Source organism: Salvelinus alpinus, chromosome 23 (assembly GCF_045679555.1).
Source record: "Salvelinus alpinus chromosome 23, SLU_Salpinus.1, whole genome shotgun sequence".
Classification (NCBI taxonomy): Eukaryota; Metazoa; Chordata; class Actinopteri; order Salmoniformes; family Salmonidae; genus Salvelinus; species Salvelinus alpinus.
The window spans coordinates 3,938,505-3,960,262 of record NC_092108.1 but is presented as its reverse complement, the minus strand read 5'-3'; the positions used below and the strand labels follow the sequence as shown (position 1 = coordinate 3,960,262).

At 45.0% G+C, this 21,758-nt stretch overlaps 1 protein-coding gene across 4 annotated transcripts; it reads left to right on the top strand.

Moving 5' to 3' along the window:
* The first annotated feature begins 879 nt into the window (after positions 1-879).
* On the top strand, positions 880-20,272 carry LOC139550087 (metallophosphoesterase 1-like). 4 transcript variants are annotated; one of them, XR_011669972.1, is made up of 10 exons: positions 907-1,603; positions 1,843-1,951; positions 3,599-3,702; positions 7,327-7,407; positions 10,325-10,436; positions 13,471-13,548; positions 14,560-14,682; positions 16,502-16,642; positions 17,559-18,314; positions 19,039-20,272. XR_011669972.1 is itself a non-coding variant. In XM_071360712.1 (9 exons), the coding sequence occupies exons 1-9, from the start codon at positions 1,347-1,349 to the stop codon at positions 17,591-17,593; spliced, it is 1,023 nt and encodes a 340-aa protein (XP_071216813.1). In that variant the 5' UTR covers positions 880-1,346; the 3' UTR covers positions 17,594-17,716. The 4 variants fall into 4 exon arrangements, 2 of the variants coding, with proteins under 2 accessions (XP_071216813.1, XP_071216812.1); XR_011669971.1 differs by having other exon boundaries at positions 17,559-18,456; positions 18,488-20,272; XM_071360712.1 differs by lacking the exon at positions 19,039-20,272 and having other exon boundaries at positions 880-1,603; positions 17,576-17,716.
* Positions 20,273-21,758: the final 1,486 nt, after the last annotated feature.

Genomic DNA, 21,758 nt, shown 5'->3' with positions numbered 1-21,758 from the left:
CATCATTACAGTTGTTGGTTAGCTAGCTAGCTAGCTAGCTAAATGACATGAAATCAGTCAAAACACCTCAAAATAAGACATGGTATCAAGGACGAGATGAAACGAGCCACATATGATTCCCTACGTGGTAGTTTCTTGTTCATTGTTGGTGGCTCTCTGGCCATCCAGACTCATGACAACACACGGACTCCTGCCCCCATTGAAGCTTACGCGTCGTTTTCCTGATGTTGTCAGGTAACCCATCTACTGGTTTATAGGAGGACCATGTGAGGGGGGATTGAACGATGAACAAGGTCCACACTCCAGTCCAGATGGAAACGGTGATGCAACTTAAAGGTGGTTGCCAACTGCCATATAAAATCCACAGAAGAAGAAACGTGAAGATGAGAGATGAATAAGGGAAACTAACTCGGTTTCCCCCTTTTATCTGTGGATTAATTGTTGGAATAGAGAACACACGATTTTGTATAATTCATATTGGGTCAAAATTCTATATTAATCCAGCAACAACAAAAAAAAGAACCATATAATTTCAGGTCAAATAAAAACACAATGTTTATCTCCCAGTACAGATTAGATAGCAACAGCAAGCTAGCTAAATGTCCATGAATGTTTAATGTGTTTCTACCTGTCCCAAAAAGGAATATAGTTGATTCACAGTTTTGGTATTTTAACCTGTATGTCATGAGGAGAGACCAAATCAACATGCAGTAACAATGGCCGACGCAGACGCAGAGGCAGTTTGGTCAGCGTGTTACAGTAGGTCTATATTGACTATACAGTTTACACTAGGACGGATCATTGGCCTGCACAGTAACGGCCTCAATGTGTTTAACTCAAAACCTTTGTGTGTTGACCTTATTGACCAGAAATGAACTGAAGTATGTGCGAACTATATTATTATTAGCCTACTATCAAGGAGTCGTTATTATGACCAGTGTGATGTAAATGGCGGGAAAACACAGAAACTATATCATTGAATGAGCCCCGGTGATTATTCCATTTAAAAGACCGCAGAATCCACAAAGTCTCCCGTCAATTATGTCCCCGGAAGTGGTGAAAATATACCCTTTAATAAAGAGCACCCCCAGAACGCAACTGCTCACCAATCGACCGCTTGATTGGAGGAGATAAGGCTATCGGCCGCGGTCGGATCTTTGAATTATTATTATTATAGGCCTATACGGGATTTATATTACATTTTGCACAATGCGATGAGAACGTCACGCAGGCATTGATATTTAGGATTGAAGATAATTTAAAAAAAAGACGATGCCTGGTGAAGCGCGGCTCCATCAGTGCGCCTCTATTGCAGGTCATCTGAAAACAACAACAATAGATGTATCATGTCGTGTTTGAGCGTCACATGCAGCGCTGTTATTGTCCTGTTCGGAGCCGTTTGCAGCGTTTTCATATTCTGTGAGTATCTGATTTATTACGCCGCGATATTACAGTGCGGTTGGCCGGAGATCGACCACGGTGCCCCGTCGAGTGAGAGGAGCGCAGACGGCCAACCAGAGCCGGGGGTTCTCCGCGCTATGGTACTGTCAGACACGCACCTCCTCGGCGCTGTCGGAGGGCACTGGTTCGACAAACTGCGAAGGTAATTGATCCTCATAAATATATACGTTATTATGCATTTTATTTTATAACAACAAAAAAAGTATGGTTTTGCGTAGTTTCTAGGGAACGCATGACGCTCCGTGTCAGCCTATATCCACGCTGTCTCTAAGCAGATTAGAGCAGTTCAGTCGTCAGCAATAACAACAAGCAAGGGTAGTGCATGGTGCGCTGAGCTGACGGATGACTGACCGATGCGTGGTCTGTCTCTGTGCCACCCAGGGAATGGCAGATGGAACGAGCTTTCCAGACCGCCCTGGCCCTGCTCCGACCTGAGGTCGTGTTTATACTGGGGGATGTGTTCGATGAGGGAAAATGGAGCTCTCCGAAGGTATGTAGTAGCCATAAAAGCACCTTATAGGCCCACTGCAGTGCATTTGGTGGGGGGGGGGGGTTCGAAACCTACGACTCTTAGTCTTAGCCATTACACAAAGAGGACCGAACCCGTTGATGTTGTTCTCGCAACACGAGCCATGTTTCTGTAATGGTTCTAGACCTGAAGTATTTAGTGCTTTTGTTCCCAGCATGTTTCTGTAATGGTTCTAGACCTGAAGTATTTAGTGCTTTTGTTCCCAGCATGTTTCTGTAATGGTTCTAGACCTGAAGTATTTAGTGCTTTTGTTCCCAGCATGTTTCTGTAATGGTTCTAGACCTGAAGTATTTAGTGCTTTTGTTCCCAGCATGTTTCTGTAATGGTTCTAGACCTGAAGTATTTAGTGCTTTTGTTCCCAGCATGTTTCTGTAATAGTGTATATATCTGCTATATGTATAACTATTGTTCTACTCTATTCTACAACATCTATTCAAATATATATGTATGTACAGTTGAAGTCAGAAGTTTACATCCACTTAGGTTGGAGTCATTAAAACTCGTTTTTTAACCACTCCACACGTTTCTTGTTAACAAACTATAGTTTTGGCAAGTCGGTTAGGACATCTACTTTGTGCATGACACAAGTCATTTTTCCAACAATTGTTTACAGACAGATTATTTCACTTATAATTTACTGTATCACAATTCCAGTGGGTCAGAAGTTTACATGCACTAAGTTGACTGTGCCTTTAAACAGCTTGGAAAATTCAAGAAAATGATGTCATGGCTTTAGAAGCTTCTGATAGGCTAATTGACATCATTTGAGTCAATTGGAGGTGTACCTGTGGATGTATTTCAAGGCCTACTTTCAAACTCAGTGCCTTGTTGCTAGACCGCATGGGAAAATCAAAAGACATCAGCCAAGACCTCAGAAAAATAATTGTAGACCTCCACAAGTCTGGTTCATCATTGGGAACAATTTCCAAACGCCTGAAGGTACCACGTTCATCTGTACAAACAATAGTACGCAAGTATAAACACCATGGGACCACGCAGCCGTCATACCGCTCAGGAAGGAGACGTGTTCTGTCTCCTAGAGATGAACGTACTTTGGTGCGAAAAGTGCAACTCAATCCCAGAACAACAGCAAAGGACCTTGTGAAGATGCTGGAGGAAACAGGTACAAAAGTATCTATATCCACAGTAAAACGAGTCCTATATCGACATAACCTGAGAGGCCGCTCAGCAAGGAAGAAGCCACTGCTCCAAAACCGCCATAAAAAAGCCAGACTACGGTTTGCAACTGCACATGGGGACAAAGATTCACCCAACTTATTGTGGGAAGCTTGTGGAAGGCTACCCGAAATGTTTGACCTAAGTTAAACAATTTAAAGGCAATGCTACCAAATACTAACTGAGTGTATGTAAACTTCTGACCCACTGGGAATGTGATGAAATAAATAAAAGCTGAAATAAATCATTCTCTCTACTATTATTCTGACATTTCACATTATTAAAATAAAGTGGTGATCCTAACTGACCTAAGACAGGGAATTTTTACTAGGATTTAATGTCAGGAAGTGTGTAAAACTGAGTTCAAATGTGTTTGGCTAAGGTGTAGGTAAACTTCCGTAATCGACTGTACTGGGTCTTATTTCCCCACAGAACTGGGAGGATGATGTCTGTCGTTTCCAGAAGATGTTCAGACACCCCAGAGACACAGAGCTGGTAGTTCTGGTTGGAAACCACGACATCGGCTTCCACTACGAGTAGGTTAACATCCATCATGGACTGAACGTATACTGTATCCTATAGAGGTATACTGTAGAATTTATACTGATGGTACATTCTACTGTAGAATGTATACTGAAGGTACATTATACTGTAGAATCTATACTGAAGGTACATTATACTGTAGAATCTATACTGATGGTACATTATACTGTAGAATCTATACTGATGGTACATTCTACTGTATCCCATAGAGGTATACTGTAGAATCTATACTGATGGTACATTATACTGTAGAATCTATACTGATGGTACATTCTACTGTAGAATCTATACTGATGGTACATTATACTGTATCCCATAGAGGTATACCGTAGAATCTATACTGATGGTACATTCTACTGTAGAATCTATACTGATGGTACATTATACTGTATCCCATAGAGATATACTGTAGAATCTATACTGATGGTACATTATACTGTAGAATCTATACTGATGGTACATTATACTGTAGAATCTATACTGATGGTACATTATACTGTATCCCATAGAGATATACTGTAGAATCTATACTGATGGTACATTATACTGTAGAATCTATACTGATGGTACATTCTACTGTAGAATCTATACTGATGGTACATTATACTGTATCCCATAGAGGTATACCGTAGAATCTATACTGATGGTACATTCTACTGTAGAATCTATACTGATGGTACATTCTACTGTAGAATCTATACTGATGGTACATTCTACTGTAGAATCTATACTGATGGTACATTATACTGTAGAATCTATACTGATGGTACATTATACTGTATCCCATAGAGGTATACTGTAGAATCTATACTGATGGTACATTATACTGTAGAATCTATACTGATGGTACATTATACTGTAGAATCTATACTGATGGTACATTATACTGTAGAATCTATACTGATGGTACATTGTACTGTATCCCATAGAGGTATACTGTAGAATCTATACTGATGGTACATTATACTGTAGAATCTATACTGATGGTACATTCTACTGTAGAATCTATACTAATGGTACATTCTACTGTAGAATCTATACTGATGGTACATTATACTGTAGAATCTATACTGATGGTACATTCTACTGTAGAATATATACTGATGGTACATTATACTGTATCCCATAGAGGTATACTGTAGAATCTATACTGATGGTACATTATACTGTAGAATCTATACTGATGGTACATTATACTGTATCCCATAGAGGTATACTGTAGAATCTATACTGATGGTACAGTATACTGTAGAATCTATACTGATGGTACATTCTACTGTAGAATCTATACTGATGGTACATTCTACTGTAGAATCTATACTGATGGTACATTATACTGTAGAATCTATACTGATGGTACATTATACTGTAGAATCTATACTGATGGTACATTATACTGTAGAATCTATACTGATGGTACATTCTACTGTAGAATCTATACTGATGGTACATTATACTGTAGAATATATACTGATGGCACATTATACTGTAGAATATATACTGATGGTACATTATACTGTATCCCAAGTTGCCATGTCCATACTGTAAACCTGAATTATGAATGTTATGTCAAGTCAATGAGGCCTTTTCAAAATCTATGTTTTTGCCTTCTCGTTTGCGGATTATGAAAAGGCCAAAGCATAATGTGGAATTGTGAAATAATTTAATGTATAGACCTAGTACCGTACGGTAACCTTTCTGTTACGTGAACATTCTAGTACCGTACGGTAGCCTCTCTGTTACGTTAACATTCTAGTACCGTACGGTAGCCTTTCTGTTACGTGAACATTCTAGTACCGTACGGTAGCCTCTCTGTTACGAGAACATTCCGGTACCGTACGGTAGCCTCTCTGTTACGTGAACATTCCAGTACCGTACGGTAGCCTCTCTGTTACGTGAACATTCCGGTACCGTACGGTAGCCTCTCTGTTACGAGAACATTCCGGTACCGTACGGTAGCCTCTCTGTTACGAGAACATTCCAGTACCGTACGGTAGACTTTCTGTTCCGTGAACATTCCAGTACCGTACGGTAGCCTCTGTTACGTGAACATTCCGGTACCGTACGGTAGCCTCTCTGTTACGTGAACATTCCGGTACCGTACGGTAGCCTCTCTGTTACGAGAACATTCCGGTACCGTACGGTAGCCTCTCTGTTCCGTGAACATTCCAGTACCGTACGGTAGCCTTTCTGTTACGTGAACATTCCAGTACCGTACGGTAGCCTCTCTGTTACGTGAACATTCCGGTACCGTACGGTAGCCTCTCTGTTACGTGAACATTCCGGTACCGTACGGTAGCCTCTCTGTTACGTGAACATTCCGGTACCGTACGGTAGCCTCTCTGTTACGTGAACATTCCGGTACCGTACGGTAGCCTCTCTGTTACGAGAACATTCCAGTACCGTACGGTAGCCTTTCTGTTCCGTGAACATTCCGGTACCGTACGGTAGCCTCTCTGTTACGAGAACATTCCAGTACCGTACGGTAGCCTTTCTGTTCCGTGAACATTCCGGTACCGTACGGTAGCCTCTCTGTTACGTGAACATTCCAGTACCGTACGGTAGCCTCTCTGTTACGTGAACATTCCAGTACCGTACGGTAGCCTCTCTGTTACGTGAACATTCCAGTACCGTACGGTAGCCTCTCTGTTACGTGAACATTCCGGTACCATACGGTAGCATCTCTGTTCCGTGAACATTCCAGTACCGTACGGTAGCCTCTCTGTTACATGAACATTCCGGTACCATACGGTAGCATCTCTGTTCCGTGAACATTCTAGTACCGTACGGTAGCCTCTCTGTTACGTGAACATTCCGGTACCATACGGTAGCATCTCTGTTCCGTGAACATTTCAGTACCGTACGGTAGCCTCTCTGTTACGTGAACATTCTAGTACCGTACGGTAGCCTCTGTTACGTGAACATTCTAGTACCTTACGGTAGCCTCTCTGTTACGTGAACATTCCGGTACCGTACGGTAGCCTCTCTGTTACGTGAACATTCTAGTACCGTACGGTAGCCTCTCTGTTACGTGAACATTCTAGTACCGTACGGTAGCCTCTCTGTTACGTGAACATTCCAGTACCGTACGGTAGCCTCTCTGTTACGTGAACATTCTAGTACCGTACGGTAGCCTCTCTGTTACGTGAACATTCCGGTACCATACGGTAGCATCTCTGTTCCGTGAACATTCCGGTACCGTACGGTAGCCTCTCTGTTACGTGAACATTCCGGTACCATACGGTAGCCTCTCTGTTACGTGAACATTCCGGTACCATACGGTAGCCTCTCTGTTACGAGAACATTCCAGTACCGTACGGTAGCCTCTCTGTTACGTGAACATTCCAGTACCGTACGGTAGCCTCTCTGTTACGAGAACATTCCAGTACCGTACGGTAGCCTCTCTGTTACGTGAACATTCCGGTACCGTACGGTAGCCTCTCTGTTACGTGAACATTCCGGTACCGTACGGTAGCCTCTCTGTTACGAGAACATTCGTGATGAATTGAGTCAAACTGTAATGAGATGAAAAGAAGCCGATTTAAAATCTCACAAATAATCCACACAGCAGTTTGGACTTGGACTGCTGTCTAACTGGCTTCTTTGTCCTCCTGAAGAATGGACTGGTTCAAGTTACAACGCTTTGAGAAGGCCTTCAACACCACCTCCACCAGAATGGTCACCAAGAAAGGAGTGAAGTAAGTCACTGAGCTTTTTCACCTCCTTATGTGAATCTCTCTCCATTCCCACTCTATCATCTCTACCCTGTCTCTCTGTCTCTCTCTCTCTCTCTCTCTCTCTCTCTGTCTCTCTCTCTCTCTCTCTCTCTCTATCTCTCTCTCTCTCTCTCTCTCTCTCTCTCTCTCTCTCTCTCTCTCTCTCTCTCTCTCTCTGTCTCTCTCTTTCTCTGTCTCTCTCTCTCTCTCTCTCTCTCTCTCTCTCTCTCTCTCTCTCTCTCTCTCTCTGTCTCTCTCTTTCTCTGTCTCTCTCTTTCTCTGTCTCTCTCTTTCTCTGTCTCTCTCTTTCTCTGTCTCTCTGTCTCTCTGTCTCTCTGTCTCTCTTTCTCTCTTTCTCTCTTCTCTCTCTTCTCTCTTTCTCTCTGTTTGTCTTTCTCATTTGTTCCCCCCCGTCTCTTCCTCTCTTTCCCTCTCTATTCAACCCCCAGCCTGTATGTATTCTGTGAGATCAGCATCTCTCTACTGTATAAACCCTGAGGTGTTGTCTCTCTACTGTATAAACCCTGAGGTGTTGTCTCTCTACTGTATAAACCCTGAGGTGTTGTCTCTCTACTGTATAAACCCTGAGGTGTTGTCTCTGTCTCTCTACTGTATAAACCCTGAGGTGTTGTCTCTCTACTGTATAAACCCTGAGGTGTTGTCTCTCTACTGTATAAACCCTGAGGTGTTGTCTCTCTACTGTATAAACCCTGAGGTGTTGTCTCTCTACTGTATAAACCCTGAGGTGTTGTCTCTCTACTGTATAAACCCTGAGGTGTTGTCTCTCTACTGTATAAACCCTGAGGTGTTGTCTCTCTACTGTATAAACCCTGAGGTGTTGTCTCTCTACTGTATAAACCCTGAGGTGTTGTCTCTCTACTGTATAAACCCTGAGGTGTTGTCTCTCTACTGTATAAACCCTGAGGTGTTGTCTCTCTACTGTATAAACCCTGAGGTGTTGTCTCTCTACTGTATAAACCCTGAGGTGTTGTCTCTCTACTGTATAAACCCTGAGGTGTTGTCTCTCTACTGTATAAACCCTGAGGTGTTGTCTCTCTACTGTATAAACCCTGAGGTGTTGTCTCTCTACTGTATAAACCCTGAGGTGTTGTCTCTCTACTGTATAAACCCTGAGGTGTTGTCTCTCTACTGTATAAACCCTGAGGTGTTGTCTCTCTACTGTATAAACCCTGAGGTGTTGTCTCTCTACTGTATAAACCCTGAGGTGTTGTCTCTCTACTGTATAAACCCTGAGGTGTTGTCTCTCTACTGTATAAACCCTGAGGTGTTGTCTCTCTACTGTATAAACCCTGAGGTGTTGTCTCTCTACTGTATAAACCCTGAGGTGTTGTCTCTCTACTGTATAAACCCTGAGGTGTTGTCTCTCTGCTGTATAAACCCTGAGGTGTTGTCTCTCTGCTGTATAAACCCTGAGGTGTTGTCTCTCTACTGTATAAACCCTGAGGTGTTGTCTCTCTACTGTATAAACCCTGAGGTGTTGTCTCTCTACTGTATAAACCCTGAGGTGTTGTCTCTCTACTGTATAAACCCTGAGGTGTTGTCTCTCTACTGTATAAACCCTGAGGTGTTGTCTCTCTACTGTATAAACCCTGAGGTGTTGTCTCTCTACTGTATAAACCCTGAGGTGTTGTCTCTCTACTGTATAAACCCTGAGGTGTTGTCTCTCTACTGTATAAACCCTGAGGTGTTGTCTCTCTACTGTATAAACCCTGAGGTGTTGTCTCTCTACTGTATAAACCCTGAGGTGTTGTCTCTCTACTGTATAAACCCTGAGGTGTTGTCTCTCTACTGTATAAACCCTGAGGTGTTGTCTCTCTACTGTATAAACCCTGAGGTGTTGTCTCTGTCTCTCTACTGTATAAACCCTGAGGTGTTGTCTCTCTACTGTATAAACCCTGAGGTGTTGTCTCTCTACTGTATAAACCCTGAGGTGTTGTCTCTCTACTGTATAAACCCTGAGGTGTTGTCTCTCTACTGTATAAACCCTGAGGTGTTGTCTCTCTACTGTATAAACCCTGAGGTGTTGTCTCTCTACTGTATAAACCCTGAGGTGTTGTCTCTCTACTGTATAAACCCTGAGGTGTTGTCTCTCTACTGTATAAACCCTGAGGTGTTGTCTCTCTACTGTATAAACCCTGAGGTGTTGTCTCTCTACTGTATAAACCCTGAGGTGTTGTCTCTCTACTGTATAAACCCTGAGGTGTTGTCTCTCTACTGTATAAACCCTGAGGTGTTGTCTCTCTACTGTATAAACCCTGAGGTGTTGTCTCTCTACTGTATAAACCCTGAGGTGTTGTCTCTCTACTGTATAAACCCTGAGGTGTTGTCTCTCTGCTGTATAAACCCTGAGGTGTTGTCTCTCTGCTGTATAAACCCTGAGGTGTTGTCTCTGCTGTATAAACCCTGAGGTGTTGTCTCTACTGTATAAACCCTGAGGTGTTGTCTCTCTACTGTATAAACCCTGAGGTGTTGTCTCTCTACTGTATAAACCCTGAGGTGTTGTCTCTCTACTGTATAAACCCTGAGGTGTTGTCTCTCTACTGTATAAACCCTGAGGTGTTGTCTCTCTACTGTATAAACCCTGAGGTGTTGTCTCTCTACTGTATAAACCCTGAGGTGTTGTCTCTCTACTGTATAAACCCTGAGGTGTTGTCTCTCTACTGTATAAACCCTGAGGTGTTGTCTCTCTACTGTATAAACCCTGAGGTGTTGTCTCTCTACTGTATAAACCCTGAGGTGTTGTCTCTCTACTGTATCAACCCTGAGGTGTTGTCTCTCTACTGTATCAACCCTGAGGTGTTGTCTCTCTACTGTATAAACCCTGAGGTGTTGTCTCTCTACTGGTGAACAGGTGTTTTGTTTCTCGTTTTTTCTCTAGCTTTCTATTGGTCAACAGCGTGGCGTTGCATGGTGACGGTTGTCCTATCTGCCAATCAGTGGAGAAACAGCTGTACACACTGTCCAGGGATCTCAACTGTTCACTACTACAGGTCGGTCTTATACCACACACACACACACACACACACACACTGTCCAGGGACCTAAACTGTTCCTCGTGAGTGCCCTCTACAACTCAGACGTTTAAAGGAGTTAAAGCTGGAATCAGTCTGATTCGTTACGACCAGAAATATGACTTTCCTGAAGTGGATCTTTTGTCCCCCCCCCCCCCCCCCCCCCAGCCTTATTCCAAAGGCTGTTCAAAGACTCCGCTGGCGAGTCTTGAAGCAGAGCGGAGAGACATCAGGGACTGTAACGTACTCTTTCACAGGAACATGGCTCTCTCCGTATATACTGTACCCATCCATACAGCCAGCTGGGTTCTCAGTACATCACACAGACAGGAATAAAGAACTCTCCGGGAAGAAGAAAGGCGGGGGGGCAAAGGTAAATGAATTAAATGACTTTAACTCACTTTAACGCACTCACTTCTGTCATCATGAAGTGCTTTGAGAGGCTAGTTAAGGTTCATATCACCTCTACCTTACCTGACACCCTAGACCCACTTCAATTTGCTTACCGCCCCAATAGATCCACAGACGATGCAATCACCATCACACTGCACACTGCCCTAACCCATCTGGACAAGAGGAATACCTATGTGAGAATGCTGTTCATTGACTACAGCTCAGCATTTAACACCATAGTACCCTCTAAACGCATCATCAAGCTCGGGGCCCTGGGTCTGAACACCGCTCTGTGCATTTGGGTCCTGGACTTCCTGACGGGCCGCTCCCAGGTGGTGAAGGTTGGAAACAACACCTCCACTTCACTGATCCTCAACACTGGGACCCCACAATGGTGCGTTCTCAGCCCTCTCCTGTACTCCCTGTTCACCCTTGACAGCCTGGCCACGCACGCCTCCAAGTCAATCAAGTTTGCAGACGACACAACAGTAGTAGGCTTGATTACCAACAATGACGAGACAGCTTACAGGGAGGAGGTGAGGGCCTTCACTGGTACGGCAACTGCACCACCCGCAACCACAGGGCAGTATACAGTATACCACCCAAACCTGCTCCCTTCACCTGGTATATACAGTATACCACCCAAACCTGCTCCCTTCACCTGGTATATACAGTATACCACCCAAACCTGCTCCCTTCACCTGGTATATACAGTATACCACCCAAACCTACTCCCTTCACCTGGTATATGGTAAGGCTCTCCAGAGGGTGGTGAGGTCTCCCCAACGCATCACCGGGGGCAAACTACCTGCCCTCCAGGACACCTACACCACCTGATGTCACAGGAAATGCCAAAAGATCATAAAGGACATCAACCACTCGAGCCACTGCCTGTTCACCCCGCTATCATCCAGAAGGTGAGGTCAGTAGAGGTACATCAAAGCTGGGACCGAGACTGAAAAACAGCTTCTATCTCAAGGCCATCAGACTAAATAGCTATCACTACCCAGTTACTCAACCCTGCACTTTAGAGGCTGCCGCCCTATATACATAGACATGGAATCCCTGGTCACTTTAATAATGGAACACTAGTCACTTTAATCATGTTTACATACTGTTTTACTCATAATTACATTACAGCCTTATTCTAAAATGTATTAAATAAATGTTTTTCTCATTAATCTACACACAATACCCCATAATGAGAAAGCGAAAACAGGCTTTCCTAATTTATTCAAAATTAAAAACAGAAATACCTTATTTACATAAGTATTCAGACCCTTTACTATGAGACTCAAAATTGAGCTCAGGTGCTTCATGTTTCCATTGATCATCCTTGAGATGTTTCTACAACTTGATTGGAGTCCACCTGTGGTAAATTCAATTGATTGGAGATGATTTGGAAAGGCACAGACCTGTCTATATAAGGTCCCACAGTTGACAGTGCATATCAGAGCAAAAAACAAAGCCATGAGGTCGAAGGAATTGTCCTTGGAGCTCAGAGACAGGATTGTGTTGAGGCACAGATCTGGGGAAGGGTACCAAAAATGTATTCAGTATTGAAGGTCCCCAAGAACACAGTGGCCTCCGTCATTCTTAAATGGAAGAAGTTTGGAACCACCAAGACTCTTCATAGAGCTGGCCGCCCGGTCAAACTGAGCATTCGGGGGAGAAGGGCCTTGGTCAGGGAGGTGTCCGCCCGGTCAAACTGAGCATTCGGGGGAGAAGGGCCTTGGTCAGGGAGGTGTCCGCCCGGTCAAACTGAGCATTCGGGGGAGAAGGGCCTTGGTCAGGGAGGTGTCCGCCCGGTTAAACTGAGCATTCGGGGGAGAAGGGCCTTGGTCAGGGAGGTGTCCGCCCGGTTAAACTGAGCATTCGGGGGAGAAGGGCCTTGGTCAGGGAGGTGTCCGCCCGGTTAAACTGAGCATTCGGGGGAGAAGGGCCTTGGTCAGGGAGGAAGAACCCAAAGGACCTTGGTCAGGGAGGAAGAACCCGAAGGACCTTGGAAAATATTACACGTGCGATAAAACAGCATCTATTGCGACTGTATGTACCACAATGCTCATCTGTTTCACTTTTATGTTTTGTTATCTTCGTGTGTTGTTATGTCCGTGTTTTGTTATCTTCGTGTGTTGTTATGTCCGTGTTTTGTTATCTTCGTGTGTTGTTATGTCCGTGTTTTGTTATCTTCGTGTTTTGTGATCTTCGTGTTTTGTGATCTTCGTGTTTTGTTATGTCCGTGTTTTGTTATCTTCGTGTGTTGTTATGTCCGTGTTTTGTTATCTTCGTGTTTTGTTATGTCCGTGTGTTGTTATCTTCGTGTGTTGTTATCTTCGTGTGTTGTTATCTTCGTGTTTTGTTATCTTCGTGTTTTATCTTCGTGTTTTGTTATCTTCGTGTTTTGTTATCTTCGTGTGTTGTTATCTTCGTGTGTTGTGATCTTCGTGTGTTGTTATCTTCGTGTTTTGTTATCTTCGTGTTTTGTTATCTTCGTGTTTTGTTATCTTCGTGTGTTGTTATCTTCGTGTGTTGTTATCTTCGTGTTTTGTTATCTTCGTGTTTTATCTTCGTGTGTTGTTATCTTCGTGTGTTGTGATCTTCGTGTGTTGTTATCTTCCAGAATTCTGAGTCCAGCATTATAAGAGAATACTGCCAAGACGCATGGACCTATCCTTCTACAGCACCTATCATCCTGCAGGTAGATACTCTCTCTATTACATAGTAACAACCACTACACTATTATAGTAAACCTCTATTACATAGTAATAACCACTATACTATTACATAGTAATAACCACTATACTATTACATAGTAAACCTCTATTACATAGTAATAACCTCTATTACATAGTAATAACCACTATACTATTACATAGTAAACCTCTATTACATAGTAATAACCTCTATTACATAGTAATAACACTACACTGTTACATAGTAATAACCTCTATTACATAGTAATAACCACTATACTATTACATAGTAATAACCACTATACTGCTACATAGTAATAACCCCATTACATAGTAATAACCACTATACTATTACATAGTAAACCTATTACATAGTAATAACCACTATACTATTACATAGTAAACCTATTACATATTAATAACCACTATACTATTACATAGTAAACCTATTACATAGTAATAACCACTACACTGTTACATAGTAATAACCTCTATTACATAGTAATAACCACTATTACATAGTAATAACCACTACACTGTTACATAGTAATAACCTCTATTACATAGTAATAACCACTATTACATAGTAATAACCACTACACTGTTATATAGTAATAACCACTATACTGTTACATAGTAAACCTCTATTACATAGTAATAACCACTACACTGCTACATAGTAAACCTCTATTACATAGTAATAACCCCATAACCCCTATTACATAGTAACATTAGTTGCATAGTGTAGAGATGGGGAAACAATATTTTTCCCATAATGCCCCTTCCTCCTGGAACATGCTTCAAGAGATAACGTGAGGGAAGTCGGTGTCCTGCTTTTAAGACTCTGGTTGACGACACTGTTCGTCACAGCTGCAGTTGTTTATCATTTTCAAATGTATCTGGAACTTGTGACTTTGTCTTTTTATGTAATATTTCATGTACATGTTACTATTTCCCTGTTGGAAAAGCCAGGTATTCAATAGCTGCTTTTCCTGTCTGTCTGTTTCCTCCCTCAGCATTACCCTCTTTACCGCGTGAGTGACGCGGGCTGTACGGGTCGGGACGCTGCTCCTCCTGAAGAGCGCCACCTGCTGTTCAGAGAGAAGTATGACGTGCTGTCTCAGGAGGCCTCTCACAGGGTACGTGGACCACTGATAGCCTGGTTCCCAGATCAGTTTGGGCTCGTGCCAACTCCATTGCTGTTATTGTCAAGCCCAACTTGTTTTGTATAATAACTGACAGGGAGATGACATGACAACACGAACAGACTGGCAGCCACTATGCCAGTGGTCATCATGTTTTTATTTATTTTTTACCTTTATTTAACTAGGCAAGTCAGTTAAGGACAAATTCTTATTTACAATGACGGCCTACCGGGGAACAGTGGGTTAACTGCCTTGTTCAGGGGCAGAACGACAGATTTTTACGTTGTCAGCTCTGGGATTTAATCCAGCAACCTTTCGGTGACTGGCCCAACGCTCTAACCACTAGGCTACCCGCCTCCCCGCTAGGCTGCCCGCCGCCCCGCTAGGCTACCCGCCTCTCCGCTAGGCTACCCGCCTCTAACCGCTAGGCTACCCGCCTCTAACCGCTAGGCTACCTGCCTCCCCGCTAGGCTACCTGCCTCCCCGCTAGGCTACCTGCCTCTAACCGCTAGGCTACCTGCCGCTCCGCTAGGCTACCTGTTGGCCCGCTAGGCTACCTGCCACCCCGCTAGGCTACCTGCCACCCCGCTAGGCTACCTGCCGCTCCGCTAGGCTACCTGCCACCCCACTAGGCTACCTGCCACCCCGCTAGGCTACCATTTTGTTACGTTACAGCCTTATTCTGAAATTGATTTAATCGTTTTTCCCCCACATCAATCTACACACAATACACCAAAATGACATCACAATACCCCATAATGACATCACAATACCCCATAATGACATCACAATACCCCATAATGACATCACAATACCCCATAATGACATCACAATACCCCATAATGACAAAGAAAAATGTTTTTTATACATTTTTGAAAATGTATAAAAAAATATAGAACTATCACATTTACATAAGTATTCAGACCCTTTACTCAGTACTTTGTTGAAGCACCTTTGACAGCGATTACAGCCTCAAGTCTTCTTGGGTATGACGCTACAAGCTTGGTACACCTGTATTTGGGGAGTTTCCCATTCTTCTCTGCAGATCCTCTCAAGCTCCGTCAGGTTGGACGGGGAGCGTCGCTGCACAGCTATTTTCAGGTCTCTCCAGAGATGTTCGATCGGGTTCAAGTCCGGGCTCTGGCTGGGCCACTCAAGGACAGAGCCTTGTCCCGAAGCCAGTCCTGCATTGTCTTGGCTGTGTGCTTAGGGTTGTTGTCCTATTGGAAGGTGACCGTTCATTTGTTGGTACCCTTCCCCAGATCTGTGCCTCGACACAATCTTGTCTCGGAGCTCTACGGACAATTCCTTCGACCTCAAGCCTTGGTTTTTGCTCTGACATGCACTGTCAACTGTGGGACCTTATATAGACAGGTGTGTGCCTTTCCAAATCATCTCCAATCAATTGAATTTACCACAGGTGGACTCCAATCAAGTTGTAGAAACATCTCAAGAATGATCAATGTAAACAGGAAGCACCTGAGCTCAATTTACAGTCTCATAGCAAAGGGTCTGAATACTTATGTAAATAAGGTATTTCAGTTTTTTATTTTTAATACATTTGCAAAAAAATCTATAAACCTGTTTTCTCTTTGTCATTATGGGGTATTGTGATGTCATTATGGGGTATTGTGTGTAGAAAAATAATTTAATACATTTTAGAATAACGTAACAAAATGTGTAAAAAGGGAAGGGGTCTGAATACTTTCCAAATGTAAAGTCAGATTTTCATTAGGGTGGTGATGTAAACACAGATACAGGAACTGGTTCTCAAGCGTGTTTGATTGGTTCTCACCCTCCTTCCTCCTCCCAGCTGCTGCAGTGGTTTAAGCCCCGCCTGGTTCTCAGTGGCCACACCCACAGTGGTTGTCAGGTTCTCCATGACAACCAGTACCCGGAGATCAGTGTTCCGTCCTTCAACTGGAGGAACCGCAACAACCCCAGTTTCATCCTGGTAACTAACTAACTAATAAACTAAATTATACATACTGTACCTCAACTCTAATAATGCCTTGGTACCTCTAAGCCTGATCCCACATCAGTTTGTGCTTCAGCCATCTCCTTTAATCCCAGGATGTACATACACATCTCTACCTCTCTCTCCTCTCCCTCCGTTACCCCTCTCTCTTCTCCTTCCGTCACCCCCTTCTCTCTCTGTCCCTCCGTTACCCCTCCCTCTCTCTTCTCCTTCCGTTACCCCTCTCTCTCTCTCTCCTCTCCCTCCGTTACCCCTCTCTCTTCTCCTTCCGTTACCCCTCTCTCTCTCTCTCCTCTCTCTCCGTCACCCCTCTCTCTCTCTCCTCTACCTTCGTCATCCCCCTTTCACTCTCCCTCCATCACCCCTCTCTCTCGTTTCCTCCATCACCCCTCTCTCTCTCTCTCTCCTCTCCCTCCGTCACCCCCCCTCTCTCTCCTCTCCCTCCGTCACCCCTCTCTCTCTCCATCCGTCACCCCCTTCTCTCTCCATCCGTCACCCCCCTCGCTCTCTCTTCTCCCGCCGTCACCCCCCTCTCTCTCTCCCTCTCCCCATCACCCCTCTCTCTCTCCATCCGTCACCCCCCTCTCTCTCCTCTCTCTCCATCCGTCACCCCCCTCTTTCCCCATCTCCCCTCTCTCTCTCCCTCCATCACCCCTCTCTCCCTCCATCACCCCTCTCTTTCTCCCTCCGTCACCCCTCTCTCTCTCCCTCCGTCACCCCTCTCTCCCTCCGTTACCCCTCTCTCTCTCTCCTCCCGTCACCCCTCTCTCCCTCCATCACCCCTCTCTCTCTCCCTCCGTCACCCCTCTCTCCCTCCGTCACCCCTCTCTCTCTCTCTCTCCTCCCATCACCCCTCTCTCCCTCCGTCACCCCCCTCTCTCTCCTCTCCAAGGGTTCGTTCTCCTCCAGTGGTTACGGCCTGTCTAAGTGTTTCCTTCCAGAGGAGAGTACAGTGATAGCCCTGTACTGCTCTACGGGAGCCAGCCTCCTCTTCCTCCTCCCTCTGGTCCACTGCCTGTGGATGCGAGGCCTTCTCCGGTGCCTCATCCTCTGTCCAATCAGCAAACACAAGTTTCTCTGACGGTCTCAGGTAGAGGTTGTCCCTGACTGCTGAATGATACAGGATCAGATATGGGCTACATCCCCATCCCAAATGGCACCCTAATTCCCTATATAGTGCACTACTTTTAACCAGGTTAGCCCATAGGTGCTCTGGTAAGAAGTAGTGCACTATGTAGGGAATAGGGTGCCACTTAGGACGTAACTACGCTGTCCTCCCCCCTAAAGCCGGGGTGGCTGGTGCTCCTGCCCTGGGAGGCTGCCGTGGGTGTGTAGGGTTTTGCTCCACCACAGCACTGACTGACGTGTTCATGTGAAAACAATGTCAGCACACAGAATCACGTCTTGCTGGTCTGCTGACAGGTTTGTTAGAGTAGGGCTGAAACAAAAGCCTGCACACCACCCCGTAGCCTTCCAAAAGGAACATTGGGCATCCTATTGGGAGGTAAAGTAATCTGACTCTAGATCTGTAGTTAAGGACAGCTTTTACCTGGAGAGAACCTGTGTGACACCCGCCCACCCCACACAGAAACTTGGACGATTTTTTTCTTCTTTCAAGCTGTGAAATTCCACATTCCAAAAAGAACGGGTCAGGATGGTGGATCAGGACAGAGGACAGGGGTCAGGACAGAGGACAGTGGGTCAGGACAGAGGACAGTGGGTCAGGACAGAGAACAGGGGTCAGGATGATGGATCAGGGGTCAGGATAGAGAACAGGGGTCAGGACAGAGGTCAGGATAGAGAACAGGGGTCAGGACAGAGAACAGGGGTCAGGACAGAGAACAGGGGTCAGGACGGAGAACAGGGGTCAGGATAGAGAACAGGGGTCAGGATGATGGATCAGGGGTCAGGATAGAGAACAGGGGTCAGGATAGAGAACAGGGGTCAGGATAGAGAACAGGGGTCAGGATAGAGAACAGGGGTCAGAATGGAGAACAGGGGTCAGGATAGAGAACAGGGGTCAGGATGATGGATCAGGGGTCAGGATAGAGAACAGGGGTCAGGATAGAGAACAGGGGTCAGGATAGAGAACAGGGGTCAGGATAGAGAACAGGGGTCAGGATAGAGAACAGGGGTCAGGACAGAGAACAGGGGTCAGGACAGAGAACAGGGGTCAGGATAGAGAACAGGATAGAGAACAGGGGTCAGGATGGAGAACAGGGGTCAGGATGGAGAACAGGGGTCAGGATGGAGAACAGGGGTCAGGATGGAGAACAGGGGTCAGGACAGAGAACAGGGGTCAGGATAGAGAACAGGGGTCAGGACAGAGAACAGGGGTCAGGACAGAGAACAGGGGTCAGGATAGAGAACAGGGGTCAGGATGGTGGATCAGGATAGAGAACAGGGGTCAGAATAGAGAACAGGGGTCAGGATAGAGAACAGGGGTCAGGAGAGAGAACAGGGGTCAGGACAGAGAACAGGGGTCAGGATAGAGAACAGGGGTCAGGATGGAGAACAGGGGTCAGGATAGAGAACAGGGGTCAGGAGAGAGAACAGGGGTCAGGACAGAGAACAGGGGTCAGGATAGAGAACAGGGGTCAGGACAGAGAACAGGGGTCAGGATAGAGAACAGGGGTCAGGACAGAGAACAGGGGTCAGGACAGAGAACAGGGGTCAGGACAGAGAACAGGGGTCAGGATAGAGAACAGGGGTCAGGATAGAGAACAGGGGTCAGGATAGTGGATCAGGATAGAGAGCAGAGGTCAGGATAGTGGATCAGGATAGAGAACAGACAACCTGATCCACTATCCTGATCACTGTTCTCCATCCTGACAACGCCAGAGGCCTGAGCCAGTGTATTCATACCCTCACCTTGTACCGAGACTGGTCGTTGTCCTTGTTCTGGCGGTGGAAATGGACCATTCAACTACGACGAAGGACAACTTCACTGTCAGTCATCTAGATGGTTCTCTCTTCGCACCAGGAAGTATGGTGACCCCTGAAAGGTTCACTGTCTCCCATCTCCCTCTGGGTGTGGATCCATAAAGCAACGCAGAGTGCTGATCTAGGATCAGGCTATTCCTGTCCATGTAATCTTTGGGGGCTCCCGAGTGGCGCAGCATCTCAGTGCTTGAGGCGTCACTACAGACACCCTGGTTCGATTCCAGGCTGTAACCGGCCGTGATTGGGAGTCCCATTAGGGTGGCGCACAATTGGCCCAGCGTCGTCCGTCATAGTAAATAAGAATTTGTTCTTAACTGACTTGCCTAGTTAAAAAAAAAATATTTAAAAAAATCTGGTTCAAAGGCTAACCTGATTCTAGATCAGCAGTCCTACCCAGAGAGGCTTTGTGGGTAACGGGCCCTGATCTCTACTATATTTACTGATACCAGAACAAGAAGTGCATGTCTTCAAGCAGCATTTAATGTATTAAAGACACACACAGCTCTTATGGGCCTTACAGCAGTGATGGACTATTATAACCGTTGATTTCATTCTTAAAAATGAACCTCTTTTTCCCCCCTTTTTATTTTCTGTATGCAAATGTATGTAAATCTATTTAAATTCCTGATGTAAATACTAATAAAGTAAATGATGTCAACAGTTTTTAGAGTTCAGGTGAATTTGTCGTGGCGGAAGAACCCTATTTATCTAGTGGTAGTAACCCTTTCTGTTACAGTGGGTTAACAACCAGTGAACCAGGAACTAACTAGGCATGAACTGTTTTCTGAGGTTTAAATAGCGATCAAATGCTTTATTACCCTTGTAAAGAAAAGTGCAACACGAGCAGGTTGTTGTTAAATAAGGTGGAAAGTGGCCTGGGAACCATAGCGACCTGTTTATAAAAAGTATTACCATCGATACAACACGTGAAGTGACTTACCTGAAACGGATGGGTTTAAAAGGCGTTAGTTGCTTCAACCTAAACCACAGCAGAAATACAACATAACCCACTACAGAAACAGTCACACATGAACACTGGCTGAACCCATAGGGCCCTGGTCTAAAGTAGTGCACTATGTAGGGAGTAGGGTGCCATAGGGCCCTGGTCTAAAGAAGTGCGCTATGTAGGGAATAGGGTGCCATAGGGCCCTGGTCTAAAGTAGTGCACTATATAGGGAATAGGGTTCTGGTCTAAAGTAGTGCACTATATAGGGAATAGGGTTCTGGTCTAAAGTAGTGCACTATGTAGGGAATAGGGACCCATAGGTCTCTGGTCTAAAGTAGTACACTATATAGGGAATAGGGTTCCATAGGACTCTGGTCTAAAGTAGTGCACTATATAGGGAATAGGGTTATATAGGGCTCTGGTCTAAAGTAGTGCACTATTTAGGGAATAGGGTTCTATAGGGCTCTGGTCTAAAGTAGTGCACTATGTAGGGAATAGGGTGCCGGTCTAAAGTAGTGCACTATGTAGGGAATAGGGTCCCATTTGTGATGACCTTGTCTTGTTGGGTGCTGCTGACAGTCTGGCTGACCCATGTCAGAACGCATCAGGATTCTTCACATCCTTCCTCCTCTCTCTCCATTCCTTAACATGCTGACTTACACTCAATGTACAAAACATTAGGAACACCTTCATAATATTGAGTTGCATCCCTCCCTTTTTACCCTCAGAACAGCCTCACTTCGTCGGGACATGGGACTCTACAAGGTGTCGAAAACGTTTCCACAGGGATGCTGGCCCATGTTGACTCCACAGGGATGCTGGTCCATGTCGACTCCACAGGGATGCTGGTCCATGTCGACTCCAATGCTTCCCACAGTTGTCAAGTTGGCTGGATGTCCTTTGGCTGGTGGAACATTCTGGATACACAGGAAACTGTTGCGTGTGAAAAACCCAGCAGCGTTGCACTTCTTGACACAAACAGGTGCGCCTGGCACCTACTACCATAACCTGCTCAAAGGCACTGAAGTCTTTTGTCTTGTCCATTCACCCTCTGAATGATACACAATCCATGTCTCAATTGTCTCAAGGCTTATAAATCCTTCTTTAACCTGTCTCCCCCTTCATCTACACTGATTGAAGTGGATTTAACAGGTGACATCAATAAGGGATCATAACTTTCACCTGGATTCACCTGGTCAGTCT

Coding starts and splice junctions, on each gene's coding strand:
- LOC139550087 (XM_071360711.1), top strand. CDS start 1,347: ATGTCGTGTTTGAGCGTCACATGCAGCGCTGTTATTGTCCTGTTCGGA. Junction 7,408..10,324: donor GTCACCAAGAAAGGAGTGAA/GTAAGTCACTGA, acceptor TTTTTTCTCTAG/CTTTCTATTGGTCAACAGCG. Junction 14,683..16,501: donor CTCAGGAGGCCTCTCACAGG/GTACGTGGACCA, acceptor TCCTCCTCCCAG/CTGCTGCAGTGGTTTAAGCC.